At 52.9% G+C, this 26355-nt stretch overlaps 1 protein-coding gene across 2 annotated transcripts; it reads right to left on the reverse strand.

The window, feature by feature from the left end:
* Positions 1–1293: 1293 nt before the first annotated feature.
* Positions 1294–9906, reverse strand: LOC106850921 (polymeric immunoglobulin receptor). Of its 2 annotated transcripts, XM_088180278.1 has the most exons (9): positions 9733–9905; positions 8142–8468; positions 7558–7818; positions 5916–6239; positions 4856–4910; positions 4010–4125; positions 3250–3299; positions 2671–2789; positions 1294–1609 (listed from the first exon to the last, which is right to left on the reverse strand). In XM_088180278.1, the coding sequence occupies exons 1-9, from the start codon at positions 9797–9799 to the stop codon at positions 1531–1533; spliced, it is 1398 nt and encodes a 465-aa protein (XP_088036404.1). In that variant the 5' UTR covers positions 9800–9905; the 3' UTR covers positions 1294–1530. The 2 variants fall into 2 exon arrangements, with proteins under 2 accessions (XP_088036404.1, XP_014728071.2); XM_014872585.2 differs by lacking the exon at positions 1294–1609 and having other exon boundaries at positions 2340–2789; positions 9733–9906.
* Positions 9907–26355: the final 16449 nt, after the last annotated feature.

Raw genomic sequence — 26355 nt, forward strand, 5'->3', positions numbered from 1 at the left:
TGCACAGGAAGGAAGGAGCACAGAAACTTGGCATCTTTTCCAGCCTGCACATTGAGCAATTCTCCAGGCATGGGCATTGCTCTCGTGGCCTGAAAATTCAGGCATCAGCATTGCCCAGTGCCAGCCACAGCTCAGGCAAGCTGGGATGGAGCAGCACGTGGTGGCCTGAAGCCACAGCCTGGCTGGCTGCTCCCAGGACTTCATGGAATCATGGAATCATGATCATTGGGTTGGGGGGACCTTAAAGCTCATCCAGCCCCACCCCTGCCATGGCAGGGACACCTTCCACCATCCCAGGCTGCTCCAAACCCTGCCCAGCCTGGCCTTGGGCACTGCCAGGGATCCAGGGGCAGCCACAGCTGCTCTGTGCCAGGGCCTCCCCACCCTCACAGGGAAAAAAATTCCTTCCCAATATCCCTCTGGTAGTGGTGATGACTTGGGGTTTAGCTTTTGGATTTATTCAGGCTCTCTGCTGCTTGGTGTGTAACTCTGAAACTCCATTTCAGGTGTTAGGAAGGTGTTAGTTAGGTATTAGTAAGTTCTGTTCACAGAGGAGTTGGACAAAACAATCCCTTCCCAAATGGAGAATCAAGGACACCCAGCACCCAAAAATCATTAAAAAGTGCCCAAAGTGCTTTTATGATAAAGTACCCAAAAATCATAAATAACAGTGAGGGAAAGGGGGCAAGCCAGGGGGCTGAGACTTCATAACCTGGAGCTGTAATTGGACAATTAACCCCGATATGTAAATGAACCAAAACTTTTAAAAATGTAAAAACTCCTGACCGGGATCCATCTTCAACCTGGGTGCAGCCCTGGCCGGGCTCTTGCACTGCCCAAGGTGAATCCTTTTAATAAATTCCTATTTTATTCCTTTTGCTCTGCTCCAGGTCAGCCTTTCCACACATCCCCCTGTGCTGGCACTCCAAGCACGATGGTGCTAATAAATCCTGATAAATCATTTACAGGAGCTGTGCATGGGGGGAATTTCTGGAGAGCTGAAAGGGAGGCTCTCGTGGTGGCTCTGGCAGCACCTAAGGGTGAGGGAGGACAAGGACATCACCCCCTGGGTTTTCAGCAGAAAGAGGAGCCTGTGCATGGAGCAGCCTTGTCTGAAACCCAAGCACACACACAGCAGGGCAGGGACACTGCTCTGGGAGCTGTGGGTGCTTTAAACCAGCCCTGAACCCCATTCTGTTCTGTACTGGCACCAAGGACACAGGGGCTCTGCTGGGGACACAGGAGTGCAGCCACAGACCCCAGAACATCAGCAGACTGATGAGGCTGGGCTGCTGCTTTTTCATTTTTCAGGTGATTTATTTCCTTGGAGATCTTCCATGAAAGTACAAATAGACCCTGGTTTCTAAACTGGTGTGGTGCTAAACCTGCAGGCCTGGCCATTGCTAAATGTGCCTTTCCTCGAGTTAGTGGTTAAGAAAATGGGCCCTCAGTGACCAGGAATTCTCTGTCAGGTGACTGATTGCAGTTTTTGCTCCTTCTTGTTCCAGTGAGCACAAATCAGGATTCTCTTCAAGAATCTTCCCAAAAATGCCTCTCTTCCACTCCACTGTTTTTTGCTATTACTCTTCCACAGCTTGAGCCAGTGCACCTGCACGAAGAGCAAATTGTTGGGGCAATGTTGTGCTGAATGAACCATTTCCAGAACCATTTTCTTTTTCTTTTCTGTCAGGTCAACTCTGAAAATCTTAAAAATTTTCCATCAGCCTCCCTGCTGCAGCCCTGGCAAGAGAAGCCTGTTGGATGTGACTGGCCTGGCAATGAGGGCTGGTTCAGACCCCTCAGCTCTGTCACCTCCAGCAGGGCTTGGGGCAGGGAAATCAGGAGCCAGAGCTCCTGGAGAAATGGAGCTGAACCCCATGAACCCATTTCATGGACCCATGAACCCATTTCGTGTTGTTCCCCACACGACTGCAAAATAAAATGTGTCATTTGGAGCATTTCCAGCAGGGACAGGGAAGTGCAGGAGTTGGTTCTGCTTATTCTGAGAATCCAGCACTTGCATCCCCAGCCCATGCCATGAAAAACAAACCCAGCCACAGCAAGGTTCGAGTTCCAGCCCTGCAGCACTGGAATGAGTTTGCTTGGCCACAGCAGCTGAATTTTGGGGGATTTTTTTTGGGATTGGGGCAGGGTTTGTACAGGGACACAGCTGGAATACCCTGGAATGAGTTTGCTTGGCCACAGCAGCTGAATTTTTGGGGATTTTTTTTTTTTTTTTGGGATTGGGGCAGGGTTTGTACAGGGACACAGCTGGAATATCCCACCCAGCCATGTCCAGGCCTCCCCTTTTCACAAGGCCAGGCCTCCACACCTGCCCCTCCAAGACTCTGCACTTTAATGGAATTGGAAAAGCAGACGAACAGGAGATCCTGGGAATCCCCCAAAGCTCTGTGTGACCCGAGGCAATCTGCCACGAGCGTGGCAAAACCTCTGCTTGGCCCTGAAACAGGAGGGAGGGCTAAAAATGCTCAGGCAACCCCACACACACGACAGCAAAACTCAGCTCCATCCATCCACACACATCCTTCTCCTCCTTCCCACTCTGTTTCCAGCTCTTTCCCCCGTTTCTGGCTCGTTTGGGACCCTGTCCTTCATTCCCTGCTGCTCCCTGGGGACTGTTTGAAGGCAATGACAGCATATTCCACACACTGGGGGTTCCTGTGAGCCTGGCTGGGCTCCACGTTGCAGTAAAGAGGATCCTCGGGGCTGGGGAGGGATTGCACATCCAGGTTGATGTGAGAACTTCCCCTCCTCCCGGTGCTGCCAGGCTGGGAAAAGAAAGGAAAAGTTCTCGTTAGCATGAGTCAGTGCCAGGCCACTGCTGCTGCCAGGAGAAGGAAGATTTTCCCAAAAAGAAAGGAGAAGCTGTGTCAAAATTTACCTTTGGTCATCACAGAGGTGAAAGAACAGAGAACTCTTTTTTTTTTTCCCACCACCTCACCTGGATACAGGTGATAACCTCATGCTCTGACCCTGTTTGTTACTCATTGAGTCCCTTCTCCAAATTTGTTCCACGGGGTTTGTTCCTGCTGGAGTTTCCTCGCATTAATTACCCCCCTCTCTCCCTCCAGCCAGGAATATTCCTCTCTCTGCTGACATTAAACACCATTTCTCTCCTGGTTATGACCAAACTGAGCTCCAAGCTCCTCGCCAGGTGGGTCTGGCAGCTGCTCCCACACTGCTGCTCAGGGATTTGGCACCGTGGGGGAAATGTTTCATTTTCCTTACCTGTGCTGTGCCCTCTGGTCTGTCTCTGGTGTCCTCTGCTCCTCTGTTACCTTTGGAATGAGACAAAACCAGGGGGTTTAGATGAAGAGAAATCCATAGAAAGCTCTGAGGAGGTTTGGGAAGGCTGTGGGATTGCCCAGTGATGGGATCTGCCTCTGCCCCGGGTCTGGGGATCTCTTTACCCTCTTTACTCCTCTAAGGTGTTTGCACCTGCAGGCTCTGGAGGAAGCTGGGTGTGATTTATTGTGAGGGGAGGCAGGGAGGAGCCTGCCTGGAGCCCAGCCTGAGCTTCTCATGGCACTGGCAGTGAGCTCACCTGGGCTGTAGTGAGCTCACCTGGGCTGCAGGGAGCTCACCTGGATGCAGTGAGCTCAGTTGGGTGCAATGAGCTCACCTGGGTGCAGGGAGCTCACATGGAGTGAAGTGAGCTCACCTGGGCTGCAGGGAGCTCACCTGGGTGCAGGGAGCTCACATGGAGTGAAGTGAGCTCACCTGGGCTGCAGGGAGCTCACCTGGATGCAGTGAGCTCAGTTGGGTGCAATGAGCTCACCTGGGTACAGGGAGCTCACATGGAGTGAAGTGAGCTCACCTGGGCGCAGGGAGCTCACCTGGGTGCAGGGAGCTCACATGGAGTGAAGTGAGCTCACCTGGGCGCAGGGAGCTCACCTGGGTGCAATGAGCTCACCTGGGCTGCAGGGAGCTCACCTGGGCTGCAGGGAGGGATGCTCTGCCCTGCTGGGACAGCCCCAGCTCCACGTACCTGTCCTGAGCAGGAGCCTGTAGTGCCTGACACCCAGGGCTGTGACAGTGACGAGGGCCAGGAGGAGCAGCACGAGCAGCACCACGGAGAGGATGAAGAAGGTGCTCCCACCGCAGCTGGGGGAGAGGAAGGGAGTTACCAGTGTGGGATGGTTGAACAAAAGGGACAGGGACGGGTTTTATGTGCTCAGTCCAAGCACTTGGGAGGAGGGTCGGGTTCTCCTGCAAGATCTCCTGCAGGATCCTCCATCTATGACACTGGGCTGATCCACAAGGGAATAAGAGGCACTGGGAACCTTCCCTGGTTCCTGATTCTTGATTTTTCTACTTGGCTGTATCTTCTGAGCTTTTCCTAAACCATTCTCCAGGCTTTCTCCACTGTTCAAAGCTCCAAGCACAATTCCAGGCTCTCTGGAGCAGGCATGATTCTGCTCTCAGGTGCTGCTGTAGCATTGATGGCAGCAGATGCACAAAGGGGGAAAATTCTGTCCATTTAACTGGTAAATGGAATAACAGCAGCCAGGGACTGTCCCATTGTTAAATTCTCAGACAGGAGGGAGCAAAGTCGAGGCTGAGGGGCAGAATCTGGGGGTTCTGTTCACGTGAAGTGCAGAGCCCAGAGACAGAAGGATAAAGAGGCACCTGCAGAAGGCTGAGATGTGATTTTACCAATCTGCCTCTTCCTTTGGAATTAGGGTTGGGGCAGAAGGGGAGAGCACCTTTGGTGAGGATCCTGTCATATCCAATTCCTCTACAGGAGCAGCCAGAGTGCCCAGGTACCTGCCCCAGGTGTACAACACGAATAACCTGTGTGTGCCCAGGCTCAGAGTCTCCTCTTAGGCCTTACCTGGATTCACCCAGAAGATTATCTTCACTTCTCCTTTTGGTGCCTGGAGACAGGGCTGCAATCAGAGACACGAGGAGAGGAATGGTCACTGTGGGGCTGCTCTGCATTCAGCAGTGACCCCTCTGCCACTGCTGCTCCCCTGCCCTGATCCTGTGAGTTCATCCACAGCGTCCCAGTGTCCCCTCCCTTCATCTGCACTGCTCGTTCTTAGCTCTGCAAGAGCCAGGCTGCAGCTCTGCCATGGCCAGGGGCCTCAGTGCCTTCCCCTACCATTAAAACATTGTCTGAAAGAGAGCCCAGAACTCACAGATCTGTAAAATTCGAGTCTAAAGTTGTTCCCTTGACAACCCAACGAAGGTCATTGAAAGCCAAAGGATGAATCACACAAAAGGGGCTATAAAGTCACTCTAAAGAACTGATATCAAACACTGGGTGACAGAAACCCCTCTCAGGGCAGCTGAGGCTGCTCCCAGGTTAAGGAGGAGCAGCACAGCACCGGTGTGGATCTGCTCCCAGCCCTGCTGCTCTTCCACAGGGGGATGGCCACGAGGGGATCCAGAGCCTTGGGGCGTGGGACACATCTTGAGAAAGTAAGAAAATTACAGCCTGAAAAATATTCCAGGCTGGAGCTTCTCAGCTCTGTTCCCGGCCCATGAGCTGGTCCAGCTCAAGGCCAGGGAGAATTTCTCCCAGGGTGAGAATTTGGTCAAAATAAAAAGGAATTAATAACAAAGATAGAAGCCCTGTTGTGGTGTGTGCCCAGGCCCTGGCCATGGGGTGTCTTCTCTCTGAACCAATCACCTTTTCTCTGCAGGGAGTTGCAGTCCTGCTATAAAACCAAGTGTGTTTCTGAATAAACTTGGCTCTTTCTTTTCTATTATAAAAGACGCCCATGTAGCTGTGCATCTTATTTCTGTCGCACTTAGAGGGTTAAAACCCCTTTCCAGGGCTGCAGAGGGGTTTGGGCAGGCAAACACAGCCCAGGTGGGGTAAGCTGGGCAGTGCAGAAGTGCAGGGCAAGGAGCGTGGAATGCACAAACGCTGAGAGATCCGTACCCACCCCTGGAAACGCTGAGCGTGATCTCCTCCATGCGGGACAGAGCCGAGAGCTCCTGCAGCGCACACCAGTACACGCCCGAGTCCTGCGGCTGCAGCTGCCCCATGGTGACAGTGACAATGCCCTGCTGGCTGTCATCCTGCAGCCTCACCCCTTCCCGAGCCGTGCTGTTTCCCGCTGGGGGCTCGGAGCTGCTGGTGACCAGCACGTTGCACGTTTCCCCCTCCATTTTGCACCAGGCTTTGGTGGCAGCCCCGTAGTCTGCGACCTTGTAGTGGCACTGGACGGAGACGCTGCCCGACTCCTGGGCTGTGAGCTGCTGGGTCCCTGCAAAACAGCCGGGATGTGCTGAGAGCCCTGAGTGCTGAGAGCCCACCCCACAGCGGCTGCCCCTCCTGGAGCTGCAGCCACACAACCACACAGCTATATTCCAGTTATATTCACCTTCACACACCCACACAGCCACACATCCACACATCCACACATCCACACATCCACACATCCACACATCCACACATCCACACATCCACATATCCACACATCCACACATCCACACATCCACACATCCACATATCCACACATCCACATATCCACACATCCACACATCCACACATCCACCTTCACCTTCACATCCACACATCCACACATCCACACATCCACCTTCACCTTCACATCCACCTTCATTCACCTTCACATCCACACATCCACACATCCACCTTCACCTTCACATCCACCTTCATTCACCTTCACCTTCACATCCACACATCCCCACATCCACCTTCATTCACCTTCACCTTCACATCCACCTTCACCTTCACATCCACATATCCACCTTCATTCACCTTCACATCCACACATCCACACATCCACCTTCACCTTCACATCCACCTTCATTCACCTTCACCTTCACATCCACACATCCACACATCCACCTTCACCTCCACATCTCCATCTCTACCTCCACACCTCCACCTTCAGCTCCACCTCCATGCATCCACACCTCCACACATCCACCTCCACACATCCACCTTCACCAGCACACATCTACCTTCACCTCCACCTTCACACATCCATCTCCACACACCCACTTTCACCTCCACCTCCACACATTCACCTTCACCACCACACATCCACCTTCACCTCCACTTTCACTTCCACACCTCCACCTGCCCTAAGCAGAAGGGGACTGCACCCAGATTCCCCATGCAGAGGTGTCATAAATTTGGGGGTCCTGTCCCCCTCCTCTGGTTCCCTCAGGGTGGGACACTCAGCCCATAGGGTCTGGGAGGGTTGGTGGTTGTGGGGTCAGACCAGGAGCAGTGCCTGACATGGGGGAGGGTCCCAGCAGCACCCAGTGGGAACCAGTGCTGTGGCCTTGTGGGAAGCAGTTGGGGGGAGCAGCCCCATCTGTGGGACCCACAGGAACCTCCCCTGAGCCTCTGCTGGCAGGGCCAGGCCCGAGCTTTGGCTCGAAGGTCCTATGGCTAAGTTGCCACTGTGTGTGCTGGAGGGATGGGCAGGGGCGGTCACCTGGGCTGAGACCTGGCCACACCCACAGCTGGCTGCCAAGGAGGGGCTCACTCCTGGGCGGTGAGGGGGCAGCACGAACCCACCCTGGGACACTGAGAACAGGGCAGGTACTCACTCTTGAACACAGAGAGCACGACCTCCGTTGTGCGCTCGGTGCCCAGTGCACACCAGTACACTCCAGAGTCCCAGATCTGCAGCTGCTTCACGGTGACAGTGGGAGTCCCTTGATCATTATATTGGATTAATGCTCTGTCTTGCAGGGATTTCTCTGCACTCCTTGAGGATGTTTTTCTCTGCACTGTGCAGAAAGTCCCCCCTCTCTGGCACCAGGCTGGGCACTGCACTCTCAGCGTGTCCAACTCCCACAGGAGCAGCTCTGTGAAACACCAAAGGTGGGCACTGCCCAGTCAGTGCTGGGCACACGGGCACCTGGGACAGACCAGGAGGTCTGGGGCACTCCCTCAGGAGAGCCCCTCATCAGGGCAGGGGCAGGTGGGGCAGGACACAGGGAGCTGGGAGCCAGCAGGACCTGCCAGGTCTGAGGGGTTCCTTCACTCCCCGTGCGGGAGGGACAGCAGGGAGTGAGGCTGGGGGGATCAGGGGAAGCTGCTCAGCTGTGGGGAGAGCAGACCAGAGCAGGAGAAGGAATGAGGTTGCTTCCTGACAAGGCTTGGCTTTGGGTGGGGTACAGGTACTCACCCTTGAAAACATTCAGGGAGATCGTCTTCATCCGTTTGTATCTAGGGTAATAAGCACAGAAATACGTGCCTGAGTCCTCTGCCTTGAGGTCGGTCATGGTGATGGACACAGCCTTACTAGTGGTGTTATCTCTCATTTGAATTCTCCCATCCCAAGTTTTTTTCTCGTATTCATAGTATATCCGCAATAGTTCTTGACATTCTCCATTTTTCTGCAGGCACCAGTATTTTAATGCCTGGTCAGGAGACCTCAGGTTATAAGGACATTGGATGTACAGAGTGTCCCCTTCCCGTCGTCTGTGGGCTTCAGAGGTTTGGCCTTGGAGACCTGGAAGGATCAGATGTGGTGAGGGAGAGGAGAGCTGATCACAGAACCACAGAATCACCCACAGAGTCACAGAATCCCAGAAGCACAGAATCAACAAGGTTGGAAAAGACCTTAGAGATCACCAAGTCCAGCCTATGTCCTAACACCACCGTGTCACCCAGACCATGGCACTCAGTGCCACATCCAGTCTGCTCTTAAACACCTCCCTGGGCAGCCCCTTCCAATGCCCAGTGACCCTTTCTGAAGAGGTGCAGGGCTGCCCACAGGGAGGGACATGGAAACTCTGCCTCCAACCTTCCCCTGGGGGCACAGGTGGCTGGAAGAACTCCAAAACCCAAAATCCCTTCCCCATGCTGAATTCACCTGCTTGTTAATGGGAAGGGCAGTGTTGAGATTTGAGCTGGGGCTGCAGCTGCGGTCTCACAGCCAAGCACAGGGTGCTCGAGGTGCTGGACCCTCAAACCATGGGTGACACTGTCCACAGCTGTCCCCTTGTCCCTGCTCCTCCCTGCAGGCAAACGGGGGCCGTGCCCTGCCCACACCATCGTGGGGCTGTGTTTGGGAGGGTGGGAAGGAGCAGAGGGGAGCAGCCTGGGCAGGGAAGCAGCTGCCACTGCCACATCCCAGCAGCTCCTGGCCACATCCCCAGCCATGCCAGCGGCTCCTGGACACATTCTCAGCCATGCCAGTGGCTCCTGGACACATCCCCGGCCATGCCAGTGGCTCCTGGACACATTCTCAGCCATGCCAGCGGCTCCTGGACACATCCCCGGCCATGCCAGTGGCTCCTGGACACATTCTCAGCCATGCCAGGGGCTCCTGGCCACATCCCCGGCCATGCCAGTGGCTCCTGGACACATTCTCAGCCATGCCAGGGGCTCCTGGCTATGGGGCTGTGCTGGCTGTGGGTTCATTGCCCACCCACCACGTGCTGGGAGCTTTGTGCTCCCTGCAGGGCTGTGAGGGACCCGTGGTGCCCTGGACACTGCCCTGAGCCAGCACGGCCACCAGAGGAGCTGAGCAGGGCCGGTGAGGTGGGACAGGCTCTGAGCTCCCAGCATGGATCATTCCAGCAGCCTGGAGCAGCCAGGGCTGTGTGCTGGGAGCTGGGGCTGCCCTTCCCTGCCAGCAGCAGCAGCTGCCCAGAGCACAGCCTGGCTGGTGCTGGAGGAGCTCCCCGGGCAGAAGGAAGTGGGGAAGGTTGTCCCTGTCCCTGTCCTGTCCCTGTCCCCATTCCCAGGGACACACCGAGCCCTTTTCCTACCTGGGAAGCAGAGGGGCAGCAGGATCAGGGCTCTCAGCTCCATGGCCATGCCCCAGGGAAGGGGCATCACACGGTGCCCACCGTGTCCTGTGCCAGCGTGGGTGCCCTGTGACACCTCCTGCCTGGCAGTGACACAGCTGGGGGAAGTGCTGAGCTCTTGCCTCAAGCGGAAACGCCTCCCCGTGTTTTGTTTCAACATTTAATATGAAGATAATCTCACGGTGCTTTTGGGGAAGTGGCAGACCCCAGAACACTGTCAAAGGCTGCTGCTGCTCCCGCCTGGTTGGTGGCATTTGTTTTGTCACCCTCCTGTCCCCCTCAGCCTGTGGTGAGGTTGACCCACCTGGTTCTTCTTCCTCCCTGGCTGGTGGGACAGAAATGTTCCAGCTTTTGGTGTCACATAAACTTCTCTGTAGCCAATTCTGCACCCAGGTGCAATTCTGCAGGCCTGGGTTCAGCCAGGGCTGGGAATGGGGAATGGCTCCTCCTTCCCCTCAGCCCCCCTGAGGAACTCAGCCTCCTGCAATTCCACACAAAGCCAGCACTGCTGCCACAGGCACCTGTGGAATCCTCCAGGTCAGTCCTGGAGCTGCTGTGTGTGCATCCCACACCCAAAGTCCCCTCTGGTGACAGCTGGCCCAGCCCTGGGGGCACTCCCATGATCTTCCACATCTGGTTCTGTCCCAAACAGCTGCTTTGGCAAGCAGGAGCAGTGTCAGGTCTTATTTGCCTCGAGGCCAAGCTCCCCTGGCTTTTCTGTCTCTGGGGGCTGTAAGGATGCTGGGAAGGCCTGGGCTTCCCTCTGCTCACAGACACCTGCTGGGAAGGACGAGAATTTAACAGAGGAGCTGTGCAGATATCCAGAAGGTTCTGTAGGAACGAAAGCAAGTTTTGATATAGAAGAAAAGAATTGCTGGGCCAGGGTAGGAGCTGTGGGTGGTCAGGATGGTCGGGAGTGATGGAGAGATCTCTAAAGCCAGGTGCTGGAATTTGTGGGTTATTGCAAAGGGCGTGGGTGAAAGGCCCTGCTGGGAGCTGCCAGCTCGGAGCAGGCTGTGAGAGCAGGAGGGCAAGAGGGAGAGGAGTAGAGAGAGAGCAGGGGGTAAGAGGTAAGAGGGGTAAAGGTGGTAAGAGGGCGAGGTTCCCATTACAATCAATCTTCTTCTGTGTTGAATATTCAAATTTTCACTCACCAATCCAATCCAAGATACAAATCCTATAACATTTACACACAGCCTATAAGAATCACTACATTACCAGAACGTGTTACACTTTAAACTTTAAAAACCACTCTTTGGACTCTCTTTACCAATCCAGCAGGGTCTTCTCTGCCCCTTGGCCCTGTCTGCAGGCACAGGGGGTTGTTCAATCAAGAGGAGATTCTTTTCAGCTGCCCACACTGTTGTTTTCTAGTTCAGTAGCTAAGGTTTGCCTTTCATTTCCATCTCGCTTATAGTTTCCATAGTCTCAAAATCTTTTGCCAGGCAATCATATTTATAAGGTTTTCCATTTTCATCTTCCCCAACAAGCCAGCCTGACTGGGTAAGGAGAAGACAAAGAGCAAAGGGAGCTGGAAGGGGCTTTTATGGTTTAGAGCAAAGGATAAACCCACCTCAAACAAAAGATCTTTTTACCAAACAAAAAGATTTTCACAGGTAAACAAGAAAGCCAATGTTGCAAGTAGAGAAAAGATCTCAAAAATTTCCACTGCAGAACAAGTCCCAAAGTTTAACATGTGGCTACTAACTGCAATGATTGGCTAGTCACTGACATCATGTGGTGATTTCAGCAGTTGGGATGGGTTATATGTAAATGTAAAAGGTGTTGTGTGTGATGGTGATTGGTAGCCATGTGTTAAGATGCTCTGTAATGAAAAGCATAGAATGCATTGCAACCAGAACTAGAATGGGACTCCAGAATTGGACAGAATTCACCCAGCAGCTCCGGGCTCACCCCTGACCCCCATGAACAGCATTTCAGGAGCCGGCTCAAGCCTCTGTCTCTCCTCAGGCTCTTACAGACACCCTGTGCTCCCACACGGGGAATTGTGTCCCCAGCACCAGCAGGGCTTGGCTGAGCCCCTTCTGCCTCCCCTGCAGCTCCCCGTGTCCTTCCCTGCCCTTGAAGAGCGAGAGCAGAGCAGGAGCCGCCGTCCCCCGGGCCGGTACCTGCCCTGCTCCAGCAGAGCAGCACACCCAGACTCCACTGACACCCCTGCTGCAAAGAATTTCCAATTATATGAATAAGCAGCTTATTAACAATACATTCCGGCTAATCATTTTGTGCTCGATATCTCCGCATTGTCTCGTCCCCAAATCCCTCTCTCATCAGGCACTCGATGCGCGGTAACGAGAAGGGGGAACACGGAGAACAAACCCCAGGAGTCTGCAATTAGTTCAGTTCCTACAACTCCTCCAAACCCAGCCAGGAGCTGCTCCCTCAGCCCTTCCCGCGGTGTTTGCAGCGTCCATGGGAGGTCCTGGCCGAGGGGAGAGGCTCTGTGGGGTGAGGAGATGCCTGTCCACGGTGGAGCAGCAGGAATGGAATGGAGTTGGTCCTCTGACACAGGATCGATATGGTTTTAATTATAGAATCACGGCGAAGGAGATGAATGTTGTCTCAGGGGGTCACTTTATCCAGCCCAGTGACACAGCAGGACCAGCCCTGCCCGTGTCATTTCCAAAATCTCTCTAAGCTGTAAGCTGAGGTTGCAGCGTTCTCCTGTTCCAGCCCCATCTGAGGACTCCTCCCAGCTCTGCCTCTCCCTGTTCTTTGATGCCTTGGTCCAATTTGGAGCTTTTTGTACCTCGGAGATCAGACCATTCCCATTCCTCCCCTCAGCCCTTCCACTCCAGACCGACTCCAGACGGTTGCATCCCAAATATTTTGATTTTTCCCTCCTCAGCTCAGCGTTCCTGACAGCTCGGATCATTTCCCCCCTTTCTCTGAACTCCGTTATCAATCCACCTCTTCCCTGACTGTCTCCTTGGATTCCTCAAAATTCTTTGGAGCTAAAAGACGGAGCCATTCCCTTTCTGCCGCTTCCAGCAAACCCTGGAATTTCAGATCACTGCACTCAATGATTTTGGTTGCTGTCACACCCACAAAAGCTGCTCCGGGTGAGACTTTTCTCACAGTATCGAGGTTTTGGGGTTTTTGGGGGGTTTTGGATCAGCGGGGGCTGCAGTGGCGGGGCGAGGCCGCCAGGGGGCGGGGGTGGCTCAGGAATGAGCCCCGGTGGCACCGGCGAGTCCCCAACGAGCCCGGGGCCACCGGGAGCCACCAGTGCCACCCTGGCATAGCAATGACACCTCTCAGAGCCACCAGTGCCACACCTGCCATAGTGGGGACACCTCCCACAGCCACCAGTGCCACCCTGGCAATGCAAGGACACCTCTCAGAGCCCCCAGTGTCACCACTGGCATGATGGGGACACCTCTCAGAGCCCCCAGTGTCACCACTGGCATGATGGGGACACCTCTCAGAGCCCCCAGTGCCACCCTACCATGATGGGGACACCTCCCACAGCCAACTGTGCCACACCTGCCATGGTGGGGACACCTCCCACAGCCCCCAGTGTCACCCTGGCATAGCAGGGACACCTCTCAGAGCCACCAGTGCCACACCTGCCATAGTGGGGACACCTCCCACAGCCACCAGTGCCACCCCTGCCATGGTGGGGACACCTCTCAGAGCCACCAGTGTCACCCTTGCCATGGCAGGGACACCTCCCACAGCCCTGGGGCTCCAAGCCCCGTCCAGCCTGGCCTGGGGACACCTCCAGGGTGGCCCTGGTGGCTGTGTGAGGGGCCCCTGCATTGCCAGGGTGGCACTGGTGGCTCTGAGAGGTGTCCCCACCACAGCAGAGGTGGCACTGGGGACTCTGGGAGGTGTCCCTGCTGTGCCAGGGTGGCCCTGGGGGCTGTATAAGGTGTCCCTGGCATGGCAGGGGTGGCACTGGGTGATTTTTCACATCCCTTCCAACCCAAACCATCCCACGATTCAGATATTCTTGCCTCCCCTGCAGTGGGCTTTAAAAGCTGCTTCTTCCCAAAACTCTGAGCCCACTGCAGACCCAACCCCTGACTGCTGAGCTGGGGGGACCCTGCAGGCCTGGGGACATCAGCACGAGCTGCATCCCCAGCACAGGGACACAGAGCAGCCCCTCACCCTCAGCAAGGCTCTGCAGGGACGAGAGGCTGTGGGGAATCCACCCCAAAAAATCCCAATAAAGGGAATACTGGGATCAGGAGAAAAGGGGAATATTGGGATCAGGGAGAAAGGGGAATACTGGGATCAGGGAGAAAGGGAATACTGGGATCAGGGAGAAAGGGAATACTGGGATCAGGGAGAAAGGGGAATACTGGGATCAGGAGAAAAGGGAATACTGGGATCAGGGAGAAAGGGGAATATTGGGATCAGGGAGAAAGGGGAATAATGGGATCAGGAGAAAGGGGGAAACTCCCAGGATTTCCTGTCTCAGGAAGAGCAGGAGCAGTGAGAGGGAAGCAGAGAGGGAGGCTGGCACAGGCAGGACCCCCAGTGGGGTGTGGAGGGTGTGGACACACTGGAGCCCCACTCAGAGAGCCGGACACGGGCTCAGGGCTCAGCTCTGGAGCAGAAGAGGCCCCACAGCAGCAGCTTAGTGAGGGGCCTGGTGTTTGGTCTGTTCCACATCAATGGGGCGTCCAGCTGTGGCTGAGGATGAAAGCAAGCGAGAGAGAGAGGATTAAAGGCTCCCAGGGTCTCCTCTAACCCGCCTAAGACTCGCCAAGAGGGCAGTGTGAGGCTTCAGGAAGGCTTCTTCATATGGAAAATATTATGGGAGGGAGGGAGGGAGAGAGGAGGGGGAAGGGAGCAGGGGGAGAGGGAGGCTCTGTCCAGAGCGTTCTGAGGGAGGAGTGACCACTAAAGGGCTTTTGGGGGCTTTTGGGGGCTTTTGGGGGCACAAGGGAAAGTGGCTGTGCTGGTGAGAAAGCAAACTCTGCTGGTGGGGCACAGGTGAGAGGAGTTTGGGAGGCCTGGAGATGGGAGAGCCAGGCAGGAGGATGAGAGAGGGATGAGAGGAGAGGGGAAGTGAGGGATGGAGAGAGGGGAGAGGTGGCAGGGAGGTGGTGGAAGGCTGGCAGGGAGTGACTCTGCTCCCTGCTGGGGTGTCCAGGTGGGAGCCCCTGCTCTGCTCCCAGGAATGTTCCAGCCGTGGGGAGCACATTTGTGTCCACAGTGAGACATTCTGCACCGAGCTTCCAGGCAGGTTTCCTGTCAGAAGGGGGGTGTGGAGCCCTCCAGCCTCTGGGGCAGGATAATCCCGGGAGTTAACACCCAGCCCTGCTTATGGCCAGGATTGAGGGACCTTTCCTGCCTCCTGTTCTGGCTGCCACCGTTTCCCTGCCTCCATTCCTGGGATTTTCTGCTCCCCCCACGTGTGGCATTCCTGCTCTCATTGCCTTCCTCCCCCTGAGATCTCCCCGGCATCCACAGGCTCTCACTCCACTTCCCTCCTTGATTTATCCCCAGTGACCTTCCCAGCCCTCATTTCCAGCCGTGTGAGCTCACAGGGCACTGGGGAGGGCAGTTTGTCCTTCCCTCTCTGTCCTGCTCCTGCTCACACCACGGTGGGTGTGCAGCACCCAAACCTGCAGCACTTCCCTCACACCAGGGTCAGGGATGTTGGAAGATTTGGGCTGAAAAATTCAGCTTTTCCACTTCCACCTCCTGCCAGGCCACCTCCCAGCATCCCAGGCTGCTCCAGCCTGGCCTTGGACACTTCCAGGGATCCAGGAGCAGCCTCAGCTTCTCTGGGCACCCTGTGCCAGGGTCTCACCAGCCTCACATGGAGAAATTTCCAGCCTGGCCTGGGTTGCTGTGCTCTTGGCCATCGCTGCAGCAGCTGGAGACATTCCAGATGGTGCAGAAATTCAAAATGCAGAGCTGGGAGATGTGTCCTGACCCCTCAGTATGGACACACCTGCCAGGTGAGGGCATTTCTGTGACCACAGGTGTCCTGGTGCCTCGTGACTCCTCCAGGAATGAGTGGAGTTTAACAGGATCACTTCTCCCTCCTCCCTAGAAAACACTTCTGAGTCTCTGCTCCAGACTCTGAGCAATTTCAGATGAGAGTCTCAAGGTCTGGTGTCAGAGGAGCAGCCACCCCAAAGGTGCTGCCGGTTTTTGGGACAACAGCTCAGCTCTGCTCCCGTTCCACCCCACCCCGGCTGCCCTGACATCCCAAAGCTGAGTCTCTCCCACACTTTTCCTAAAGAGTTGGCAAAGCGTTTTGCCCCCTTCCCTCGCCCAGCAGGGCACAGATCCCTTTGCCCCCAGTCTGGAAATTTCCCTTCCTGTCCCTCCCTTCCCTGCCTTCCTGGGGAGCCAGCGTGGATGCGGTGCTGCCTGTCTGAGCTGCTTAGTTAAGAATAATAAACAAATTCCTAAATGGAAGGATATTCTTTAAACCTGCCTTGTGCTGCCTGCCAGGGAATGCAGAGCCCACCTCCTGTCCCCCTGCAGCCCCGGCTCTCCTGAAACCTGAGCTGCTTCTCTGTGGAGCTGCACCGTGGCCTCTGCGTGCACCTTCCCCCCTGACCCCGTCTGCATTCCCTGTCCTTTTCCTGACACGCTCCCAGCCAGCTCCTGGCTCACACTGGCCCCAGAGAGGGGCTGGTGGTGGCACTGCCACTGCCACAGCTGGCACTGCCACAGCTGGCACAGCTCAGAGCTCCACACAGCTGGCCACGCCATGGGTTAACACAGGGCATCGTGGAATCATGGAATCATGGAATGGTTTGGGTTGGAGGGACCTTAAAGATTGTCCAGTGCCACCCCCTGCCATGGCAGAGACACCTCCCACCATGCCAGGGCTCTCCCAGCCCCGTCCAGCCTGGCCTGGGACATTCCCAGGGATCCAGGGGCAGCCACAGCTGCTCTGGGAATTCCGTGCCAGGGCCTCTCCACCCTCCCAGGGAACAATTCCCAATATCCCATGTGACCCTGTCCCCCCGTCCCCCTGTCCCTCTTTCCCCCTTTCCCCCTGTCCTTTTCCCATGTCACAAGTCCCGCTGTCCCTCGGTCCCTCTGTCCCCCATCCCCCTGTCCTTCTCCCTTGTCACAAGTCCCCCTGTCCCCCTGTCTCTCTGTCCCCCTGTCCCTCTGTCCCCCTGTCCTTCTCCCTTGTCTCAAGTCCCTCTGTCCCCCTGTCCCTCTGTCCCCCTGTCCCTCTGTCCTTCTCCCTTGTCTCAAGTCCCTCTTGTCACAGCCCTCCCTGATCTCACCTGTTCTGCCTCCCCACTCCCCTCTGCAGCTCCTCTGACCCGGGGCTGTCTTTCCTTTCCTCCCCCCTTTTACTGAGATCTTTTCCCACCTTGTGCTGCTCCTTCCCCCCCTCTCAGCCCTCCCAGTGTCCCCTCTTTTCCTCCTGCTGGCCCATTTTCCTCATCCCAGCCCTCCCAGTGTCCCCTCTTTCCCTCCTGCTGGCCCATTTTCCTCATCCCAGCCCTCCCAGTGTCCCCTCTTTCCCTCCTGCTGGCCCATTTTCCTCATCCCAGCCCTCCCAGCCCTCCCAGTGTCCCCTCTTTCCCTCCTGCTGGCCCATTTTCCTCATCCCGGCGCTCCCAGCCCGCAGGAAGCCGATGTCAGTCGGAGGCTGAGCAGTCCCTGGGACCCCCTGGCCCTGCCACACTTTTCAACCCACTTCTCATTTTTCTTCTCCTCCTCCTGTAATTTATTGTTTTCGGCTCTCCTCCTCCTCAGCTCCTGCTGAAGGGAACTCATCCCCTGCCTCTTCCCTCTCTTTGCACCTTGAGGAACAGGGAAAAACCCATTTTGCTCCTTCCCCAGCTCCCATTCCCCTTCCACCCCCACAGCCTCCCACCTCCCTTCCCAGCCCTGAAACCTTTCCCTGGTAGTGTTGCTGTAACTGTTCAATTAAACGAGCAATTACAAAATCAATCAAACCAGAGCAGAGGGGGGGCACGGCTGGGGACAGGGACGGTGCCAGAGCCCGGGGGCAGCTCCAGGGCTGGGGACACCGAGGACAGGGTGGCACTGGCACCACCAGCCTCACCCCCCTCCCTGCAGAATTCCCCTGCTGAGAAAACCCTGGAAAAGCTGCTGGTGCTGCCCGTGGTTTGGATCAGCCATTCCATGATTTTTAACGGGAGAAATCCACTCGTGGATGGGTTTATCTGTGATTTCTTGGGGTTTCTCCCGCTGATTTCCTTTTCCCCTTTGCATGGGCGTTCCTGGAATTGCTGTGTCCCCTTTGTCACACGCTGTCCTCTCACCAGGTGACACTCACAGTGTCTCACTCCCCTCTGTCTCCTCGGAGCTACATCCATGATTCCCACTGCTGGAATTCCCTCCCAACACCCACACCCCTCTTGGTGCTGTCACAGCCAGCCTGGCCCTGACACAGAGGGACAAATCCTTCCAAACTCATCCCAAACAAAGCAAGATGAGCTGGAAAAGGAGTTGGATTAAGAAGAAGCTGCACAAAGCAGATGAGTCTGGCTTCACCTGTGGGCAGCTTTCCCAAGGAATTCAGCTTTGGCACCAGGAGACCCAAACCCTGCTTTACACCATCACCACCTCATCCCTGGACAGGCTGAAACCGAGGGGAATTTGGGATGGAGAGGACGGGAAAGGCTTTGCAGTTTTTTGGGAAGGCATCCATGGAAGGAGCAGCTCCTCGGGATGATCCATCAGGAGCACACCTTGGTCTCCCTGCTGCTCAGGGAAAACCCCTCTGGATGGAAGGGAATGGGGCTGGAGCCATTTGATGAGGAGCTCTGATCCCTGATTCTGCACAGTCAGAGCAGCAGCATCCCAAAGGTTTATCATTCCTTTCAGAGCAGGAGTCTGGCAGCATTCCTGGGGCAGGAGTCCAGTTTGGCTTTCGTTTTCACTGAGCAATCCCAAAAGTGTCACCCTGCAGGTCCCAGGGAATCAGGGCTGTGCTGACACTGCCCAGTGTGGCACAAGGGACAAACCCATTTGCCAGGATGCTTTCAGGAGATCCCCATCCCTGTTTGTTTCGTTTTTTTTTTTTTTAGTTTGGTCACCCCCAGCTCACCAGAGGTTGCTATCTATTAAATATTGAAGATAAACACACAACTTCCCTCTGTTCCCATGTCTGAGGTTTGGTGCTGCTGCAAAACTCCTCGATTTCCACACCCACCTGGGAACTCTGGATCAGGAGGGCTGGAAAGGCAGGAATTTGGCACAGGGTGGGTTGATTTTCGTGCCCCTTATCAGCCTGGTGCCAGGTTATCTCGGACTGTGCTGATACCATGCAGGGTGGATTTACTGGGTGTGCCCACGGCCTTGGTGTTTGTATAAATCCATGGAAATCTGGGGCTGCTTCCAAGATCTTTAAAGCCTGAAACATCAGCCCAGCTGTGCAGGTGATACAGGTCTGCAGGTGCTGCTGGATTTGGATTCTTTAATCTTCAATAATTTGGGAAAATCCTCAAAGTTTTGTCCTTTGGCTGTCAGTCCTAAATAGATTTTAGCTTGTGACTCTCACACAGGTGCCCTCCCTGGGAGCCTTTGGAAGATCAGCCGAGCCTGGATGAGATTCCCATTTTTTTTTCTGGTGGGTTTGGGGCCCAAATTTGGGGCTTGGGAGAGGAATCATTATGGGAATGATCTCCAATGGCAGGTGGGACAGGCAGGATGTTATTTCCCAAACCTTTTGTCCCAAAGTCACAGCTCTGTCACCCACCCCTGGCTGTGCATCAAGGCACGGCCAGGAAGGAGCAGATCCCATTTGGGAGGGAGGAAAACCCTCCTGGGCTCTGTGGGCAAGCAGCACATAAAGATTCCAAATTCTCTGGAATTCCAATTTCTCTGGAATCAGCCCTCTGGGCTGAGGGATCCCCACTGCAGTTCCCAGTTTGCTGGAGTGGGATGGGGGTGGATAATGGACCTGCACATGCTCCCACCTGGGAAAATTCTGTCTCCAGGGAATTGACTCATCCATCACCTCGGGGGTCTCGCTCCTGACTTGCTGCAGGATGAATAATGGGAATATTTTGGGGTTTTTTTTTACAGTGAGGCCCTGGCACAGATTGTCCATGGAAGCTGTGGCTGTCCCTGGATCCCTGGAAGTGCCCAAGGCCAGGCTGGACAGGGTTTGGAGCAACCTGTGATGGCAAAAATATAAAATTTCATCCCACCCCATGACAGGGGTGGCATAAAATGATTTTTAAGGAACCAAAAGGAAAGGATTCCCTCAACCCAACCCATCCTGGCATTCCACAAACACCCAAGCCCTGTGCTCCCAGATGCCAGCCTGGCATTCCTGCAGCCCCTGTGTCCCTGTGCAGTGCCAGGGGCTGTGTGGGGACACGGCCACGTCCCCGGGTGGTGGCACCACGGACGAGCCCCTGGCCATGTCCAGCTGCTCTTTGCCATCTATATTTGGTCAAAAAATGACTGGGAATTGTTTGTTTGTGGCTCCTTGGAAACTCCCCCCCCCCCCTGGAAATGGCTCCTTTTGTTTGGTTACTCGGGAAAAATATTTTCTTCTCCTTCTTGCCCTGTTTTGAAACACAAAATAAAATAAAAATAAAATCCAAGCTTTAAAAAAGCCCAGGAATATCGTGGAGTGTCACCAGGCTCTGGCTCTGCCCCTGGGCTCTGCCTGTCCCTGACACTCTGCTCCACCTTCCTGCACATCCTGACAATGGAAACACCATTTCAATGTCCTCCAAGTTTCTCTTCCCATTGAAAGAGGGGATTTATTCCCTTTTTTTTTTTTTTTTTTTTTTTTAAATCAGAATTAATGTGATTCTAATGTGTTCCTTTTGATCTTCAGGGGATTTTTTACACTGATGATCCCTAATTTCGAATTTTTTTTCCCCCTCTCTCCTTTTTTTTTTTTTTTTGATTTTAATTGTTTTAAAAAGCTTTAGCAAAAAAAAAGGGGGAGAAGGAAAAAAAAAAAAATCCATCCTCCTTCTTTGGCACATCTTTAACCTTTAAGTACCTCTGGAAAAAAAAAAAATGTTTAAAATATATTATACATTTTTAAAGAGGGTGCGTTTGACAGGTCAGTCTCAAACCTCTCTCTCTTTCCTTGCGCTGTGTTGGAATAAGACAATTTTGCAGCTTGGATTTTTTTGACAGTTAAATTGCAATGTAGGCAGAGGGTGGAATAGGGATCCTGTCTCTTTAACTCTCGAACTAGACAAAGACTTTTCCCCTCTGAGAGCTGAGCCCGGGATCAGAACTGTCAGATGATCTCGCAGCACTTGGGAGAGTTTGCAAAGTCATAATTATATCTTTTAACCTGTCTTGCTCTTTGCAAAAGAAAGGTCCTATTATATTGAAATGAGATTATTAGCCATCAAATACTTTCTTTCTTGGGATTCTTCTTTCCTTAAAAAAAAAAAAAAATTATATATATATATATATATAAATTCAAATACCTTAACTACTTTGCAATTGAATTTTTATAAGATTTACTTTTCTCTAAATAAATGTTCGGGAGCAGCTGGGTTTTTTTGTTTTTTTTTTTTGCAAGTGTTTTCAATATGCAGATGCAAAAAAAAAAAAAAAAATCAGACTAAATGTCTGAAATGTCACCTGGATAATTAAAGGAAGGTAAAGTTTCAGAGCTCAGTTCAGGTTTTTTCCCTAACCCTGGTGCTTTTCCTCATTTCAATGCCAAAAATATATTTTCCCCCCGAAACCAAGTAATTTCCAACCTTCCATTTTCTCTTTATTATTTTTTTTTCTGTGTCTTTTCTTCTTGAAAAACATGAAAACGAAACCCCAAATAACTGGAAAAGTGTTGTTGGGGTTTTTTTGTTTGTTGGTTTTTTTTGTTTTTTTTTAATCCCTGCAATTGAAATCCCCACATTGAAGTGTCAGTGTGGGCTGGAACAAAAGGTGATTTAAAGGAACCAAAGTGTCACCAAAATCACAGGAAAATCCCATCCCAAATTCGAGGCAAAAACCTCTTCAAGGAGCTCAACAGTTACAACAGTCACACCCAGGCAAAATTGGGAATTTGAGATTAGGAAAGGGCAGAAATTCAGCACATTTTGGCTGAATAAAGACTGAAAGAATAGAAAAGAATTGAAACCCACAAAAAATCTGGGGCTGATCCCAAAATCTCTGAAGCCCACGAGGATCCTTCACCTGCCCAGTGGCTCCAGCAGCCTTTACTGGGAGGGACTGGGGGCTTTAATGGGGTGATTAAAACGCTGTCATTCATGGCCTTGTAATTCAGATTTTGTCACCCTGTCCTTTAGAAACTCCTTTTTCAGGGCCGTGGATAAAATTCCATCCTGAGATTAAATTCAGATGGAACAAAGGGCTCCTTCCCGGGGCAGACTCCCAGGGTGACAGCAGATCACCACTGCTTTATGGTTTTTTTTTTTGTTTGTTTGGGTTTTTTTTAAGGCATTAAAAAATTAAATTTTTAAAAATAATTTTTAAGATGCTCTGTGGGGTCTGCAGGAGTCTCCATCACTTCAGCAGTGTGAGCAGTTTAAGACAGGAATTGTAAAGTTACTCCCAGTTTGTGTCTGCTCCTTGTCTGCTGTGTTGGGTGCACACCTCAGTCTGGATTTTCTTTTCTATTTCTTTTGTATTTTGTATTTTCTCTTGTACTGTATTTTGCACTTCTGTTGACCAAATTCTGCTTTTTTTTTTTTTTTTTTAATTCCAAAGCCTGAAAAAAAACGAAGTCTTTAACCCGTAATTAACCACAGAGAAATCTCCTCACACACAACCCAGGTGAGTGCCAGACCAACCCCACCCAGGCCCTGATTCAGAACCAAACCACCTCAGGAAAGGGGTTTTTGGTTTTTTTTTGTTTTGTTTTGTTTTGTTTTTTGGGTGGGGGTTTTTTTTGGTTTTTTTTTTTTTTTTTGTTTGGTTTTTTTTGTTTTGTTTTTGTTTTGTTTTGTTTTTTGTTTTTTGTTTTTTGTTTTTTGTTTTTTGTTTTTTTGTTTTTTGGGGTTTTTTTGTTTGTTTGTTTGGTTGGTTTTTTTGGGTGGGTTTTGTTGTTGGGGTTTTTTTGGGTTTTTTTGGGGTTTTTTTTGGTTTTTTTTGTTTTTTTTTGTTTTTGTTTTGGTTTTTGGTTTTTTGGTTTTTTTTGATGGAAAGAACATCTTTCAGGACAGGAAAATTTGGGATTCACTGAGCTGCACACCAGCACCTGCTGAATGTTGCAGAAACCCAGGCAGGGGCTCTGTGCCTGCAGAGCTCCCCAGTGTCCCTTTGCTATCAAAACCTCTCCCTGCCTTACCTGCTTTTAACACCCACAAACCAAACCTGCTTGAACCTATTTCAAACTAAAAACCAGATCTTTTCCCCTGGTTTATAGAACAAAACATTCCAGAGGTGAGTGGACACTCTCAGCAGGTGCTCTCTGTCCCCCCCACATTTTGGTTTTCCTGCTGGGGCTGCAGCTCCGAGTTCAGGCTTTGCTTTCACTGCTGCATTTTTGCCCCTCTGCTTCTTTTCCAAGGGGATGAATTCAGAGCAGAGAGTGGCAGATATTCATGGAGTGCCTGCCTGAGCTGCCTTCCATCGTCCCTGTGTGCTGGGATTTGGGATTTGGGATTTTTGGGGAGGCAGGAGGTGAGAGCAGAGAACCCCTTCAACCTGTGGGGATTTGCAGTGGCCCCCCCCTGACTCACTGGAGCAGCCTCACTTTACACCACCAAGGATCTCACTTGGAATTCTTCAAGGCTTTCCAGTTGCTATCATAAATATCTCTTCTTTTTCTTGGCAATGAAGTCACCTAGAGAGTGGTTCCAAAAAATTAAAAGAAGCTGTTGGCAGATGTGTCTATTAGTTTGAGCTGGAGGGGTTTGGGGGGTTTTTTTGGAGGCTTGGGCTCAGATGTGGTGCAGCCTGGAGGCTTCTGGACATCCACAGTAGCTTTACCTTTGGCTGGGCTGCTGGTGCTGCAGGAATGTGCTTTGTTGAGGGATAGGAGAGGTTTAAATGAGAAATCTGGGAATTGGGGAAGAATTCCAATTGTCTCGCTGCTGACCCCAGTGAATTCCTGAATCCCAGGCATGAATGTGTGTCAGGCCATGTAAGCACGAGGTGATATCCAGATTTGCCTGTTTAAAATATAAAATCCAGCACCAGAACCAGCCAGGAGTGCCAAAACCAGTCAGGAGTGCCAAAAAAACCCCCAAACCAAACAGCCAGGAGTGCCCAAACCAGTAAGGAGTGCCAAAAGAAACCAGCCAGGAGTGCCAAAATCAGCCAGAAGTGCCAAAAAAACCAGCTAGGAGTGCCAAAACCAGCCAGGAGTGCAAAAAAAACCAGCCAGGAGTGCCAAAATCATCCAGGAGTGCAAAAAAACCCCAGCCAGGAGTGCCAAAAACAGCCAGGAGTACAAAAACCAGCCAGATGTGCCCAAAAAATCCAGCCAGGTGTGCCAAAAGCAGTCAGGAGTGCCAAAAGCAGTGAGGTGTGCCCAAAGAAACCAGTCAAGAGTGCCAAAACCAGTCAAGTGTGCCAAAAAACCCCAAACAAAACAGACAGGAGTACATAAAAAACCCCAGCCAGGAGTGCCAAAAATAGCCAGGAGTGCAAAAATACCCCCAGCCAGGTGTGCCAAAACCAGTCAGTTGTGCCAAAAAAACCCAGCCAGGTGTGTCAAGGAAACCCAGCCAGGTGTGCCAAGCCCAGCGTGCCCTGGCTGTGCTCTGCTCCCACTTCCAGGGGATGTGGAATTTCCCTGTTTGCTCTCCTTTGGCAGCCCTGGAGGCTCTGGAGAGTTTCCTTGGAGTTGAGAGTGGCTTTGCAGAGCAGGGCTGGGAAATGAAACGAGTTTTTGTTTTGGAGAAAGGAGGTTTTGGTTGGTGGAGCTCACCCCAGAGGGACCCCACGCGTGTCCTGCTCATCCTGTGCTCACATCACCTACAAAAATCAGTGAAACTCTGCATAAACTCCCAGCTGGAGCTGAAATTATCTGGATTTTATGATTTGGCCCTGGGAAACCATCAAAGCCTTCTGCTCCATCCCTGGTGCTGAGTTAAGCTGACCCTGGGGGCTCAGCTCACCCCTCTCCCCATGAGTGCTGCTCTCCTGGGCTGTGCCAGCCAGGAACCAAAACCACCAGGAGCTAAAATCCCACAAATCCCATAAATCCCATAAATCCCACTGCTCCTGGTGGTGCCACCCTTCCCGATGGGCATCAGCCAGGATGAGGGGAGGGAGGATTTGCTGTGGGCATCATTCCCTTTGTCAGGTCTCCGTGGTGGCCTGGGGGGGTTGGTGTGGGCTCACAGAGCAGCAGGGGAAGGATTTGTGTTGCCGTGGCCTCTCTGGGCAATACCAGCCCCCCAAACTTTGCTAAGTGGGTTTATTTGATTGATTTTTTTTTTTCCTCCAGCAGCTCCACTTCTTGCTGCCAAGCCAGCCCTATCACCTCCAGGTACTCAGCACTTTCCAGGCTGGATCAGTGGGCAATTGTTCCAGAAACACATGGAACTCCCCCAGCCTGCCTCTCTCCTTCTGTTGTCTCGTGTTTTCATTGGATTTTTGGGGTTTTTTTTTGCTTTTTTTTTTTGAAAATTTTATTTCAACCTTTAACACCCCCCCCCCCAGAGATCCGAGCAAAAAATAGCACGAATAAGAAAACAAATTCTATCATAATTTTTCTCCAGGCCAGGGAAATAATTGCCCGGCGTGCTCTGCTCCTCCTCCCCAGCCCCGGGAAGGTTTTATGAGCTGGAGCAGCCACTCTCTCAGGAGGTGCTCGAGAGGAAAAGGAGCCCACAAAGCCAGGGCCGTGTTTTCCATCTGCTGTTTCCCCCCGTGGAAGCCAGGCTGGGGCTTAGCCCAGGTGGTCACAAAGCCCCAGGTCATTGCCAGGGAGCTGAGCTGACACCTGGTCCTGCTGCAGTGACCACTGGACACAGCTCGGTGCCACATTTTGGGGTTGACAGGCCCTGCACAATAATCACCTCTTAACTCCCCCTCCCTCCTCGGCTCTGAGCTACAGCAGACGGGAGATTTCATGTGCCATAAATGTTTAGATTGTGCCTGTGTGTTTATAACACTTGCTCGGGGTGGGACTGGAGCAGCTCTCACTCAGCAGCAACACCTGATGCTGGGGGAAAGTTTTCCATCACCTCACAGGGACCATGGAACAACCCCTGGGCTGTCCTTCCCTGTCCTCCTGCTGGAAAACAGCAACCAGAGCAACGGGAGGGGGATTTCATGGAGCTGCTGCTCCAGAGGATCCGGGAAAAAAATGTTCTGCTCAGGTTGGGATGGGAAATTTTGGCAGGTCCCTCGTGTGGCTCAGAGGTTCCAGGCCTGTTCAACATGGAATCCCAGCCTGGTTTGGGATGGGAGGGATCTTAAATCCCATCCCATGGATCCCATCCCACTGATCCCATCCCATCCCATGGATCCCATCCCAGGGACAATTCCCACTATCCCATCTTGCTCCCAGCTCCATCCAGCCTGTCCCAGGGCATGGTTCCCCTTCCAAGGGTGGGATACCAAAAGCAGAGGATCTGAGAGCAGCTTAGAGTGCAGCAAGGGCACTAAAGGGGATTTTTGGGAGCCCAGCTGGGCTGCCAGGCTCTCTGCCATAAGGCTCAGGCCAGGCTGTGCTGGGTTGGACTGGGCAGACTGGGA

The sequence above is a fragment of the Sturnus vulgaris genome, chromosome 29 (genome assembly GCF_052056855.1).
Source record: "Sturnus vulgaris isolate bStuVul1 chromosome 29, bStuVul1.hap1, whole genome shotgun sequence".
In the NCBI taxonomy this organism is placed as follows: domain Eukaryota; kingdom Metazoa; phylum Chordata; class Aves; order Passeriformes; family Sturnidae; genus Sturnus; species Sturnus vulgaris.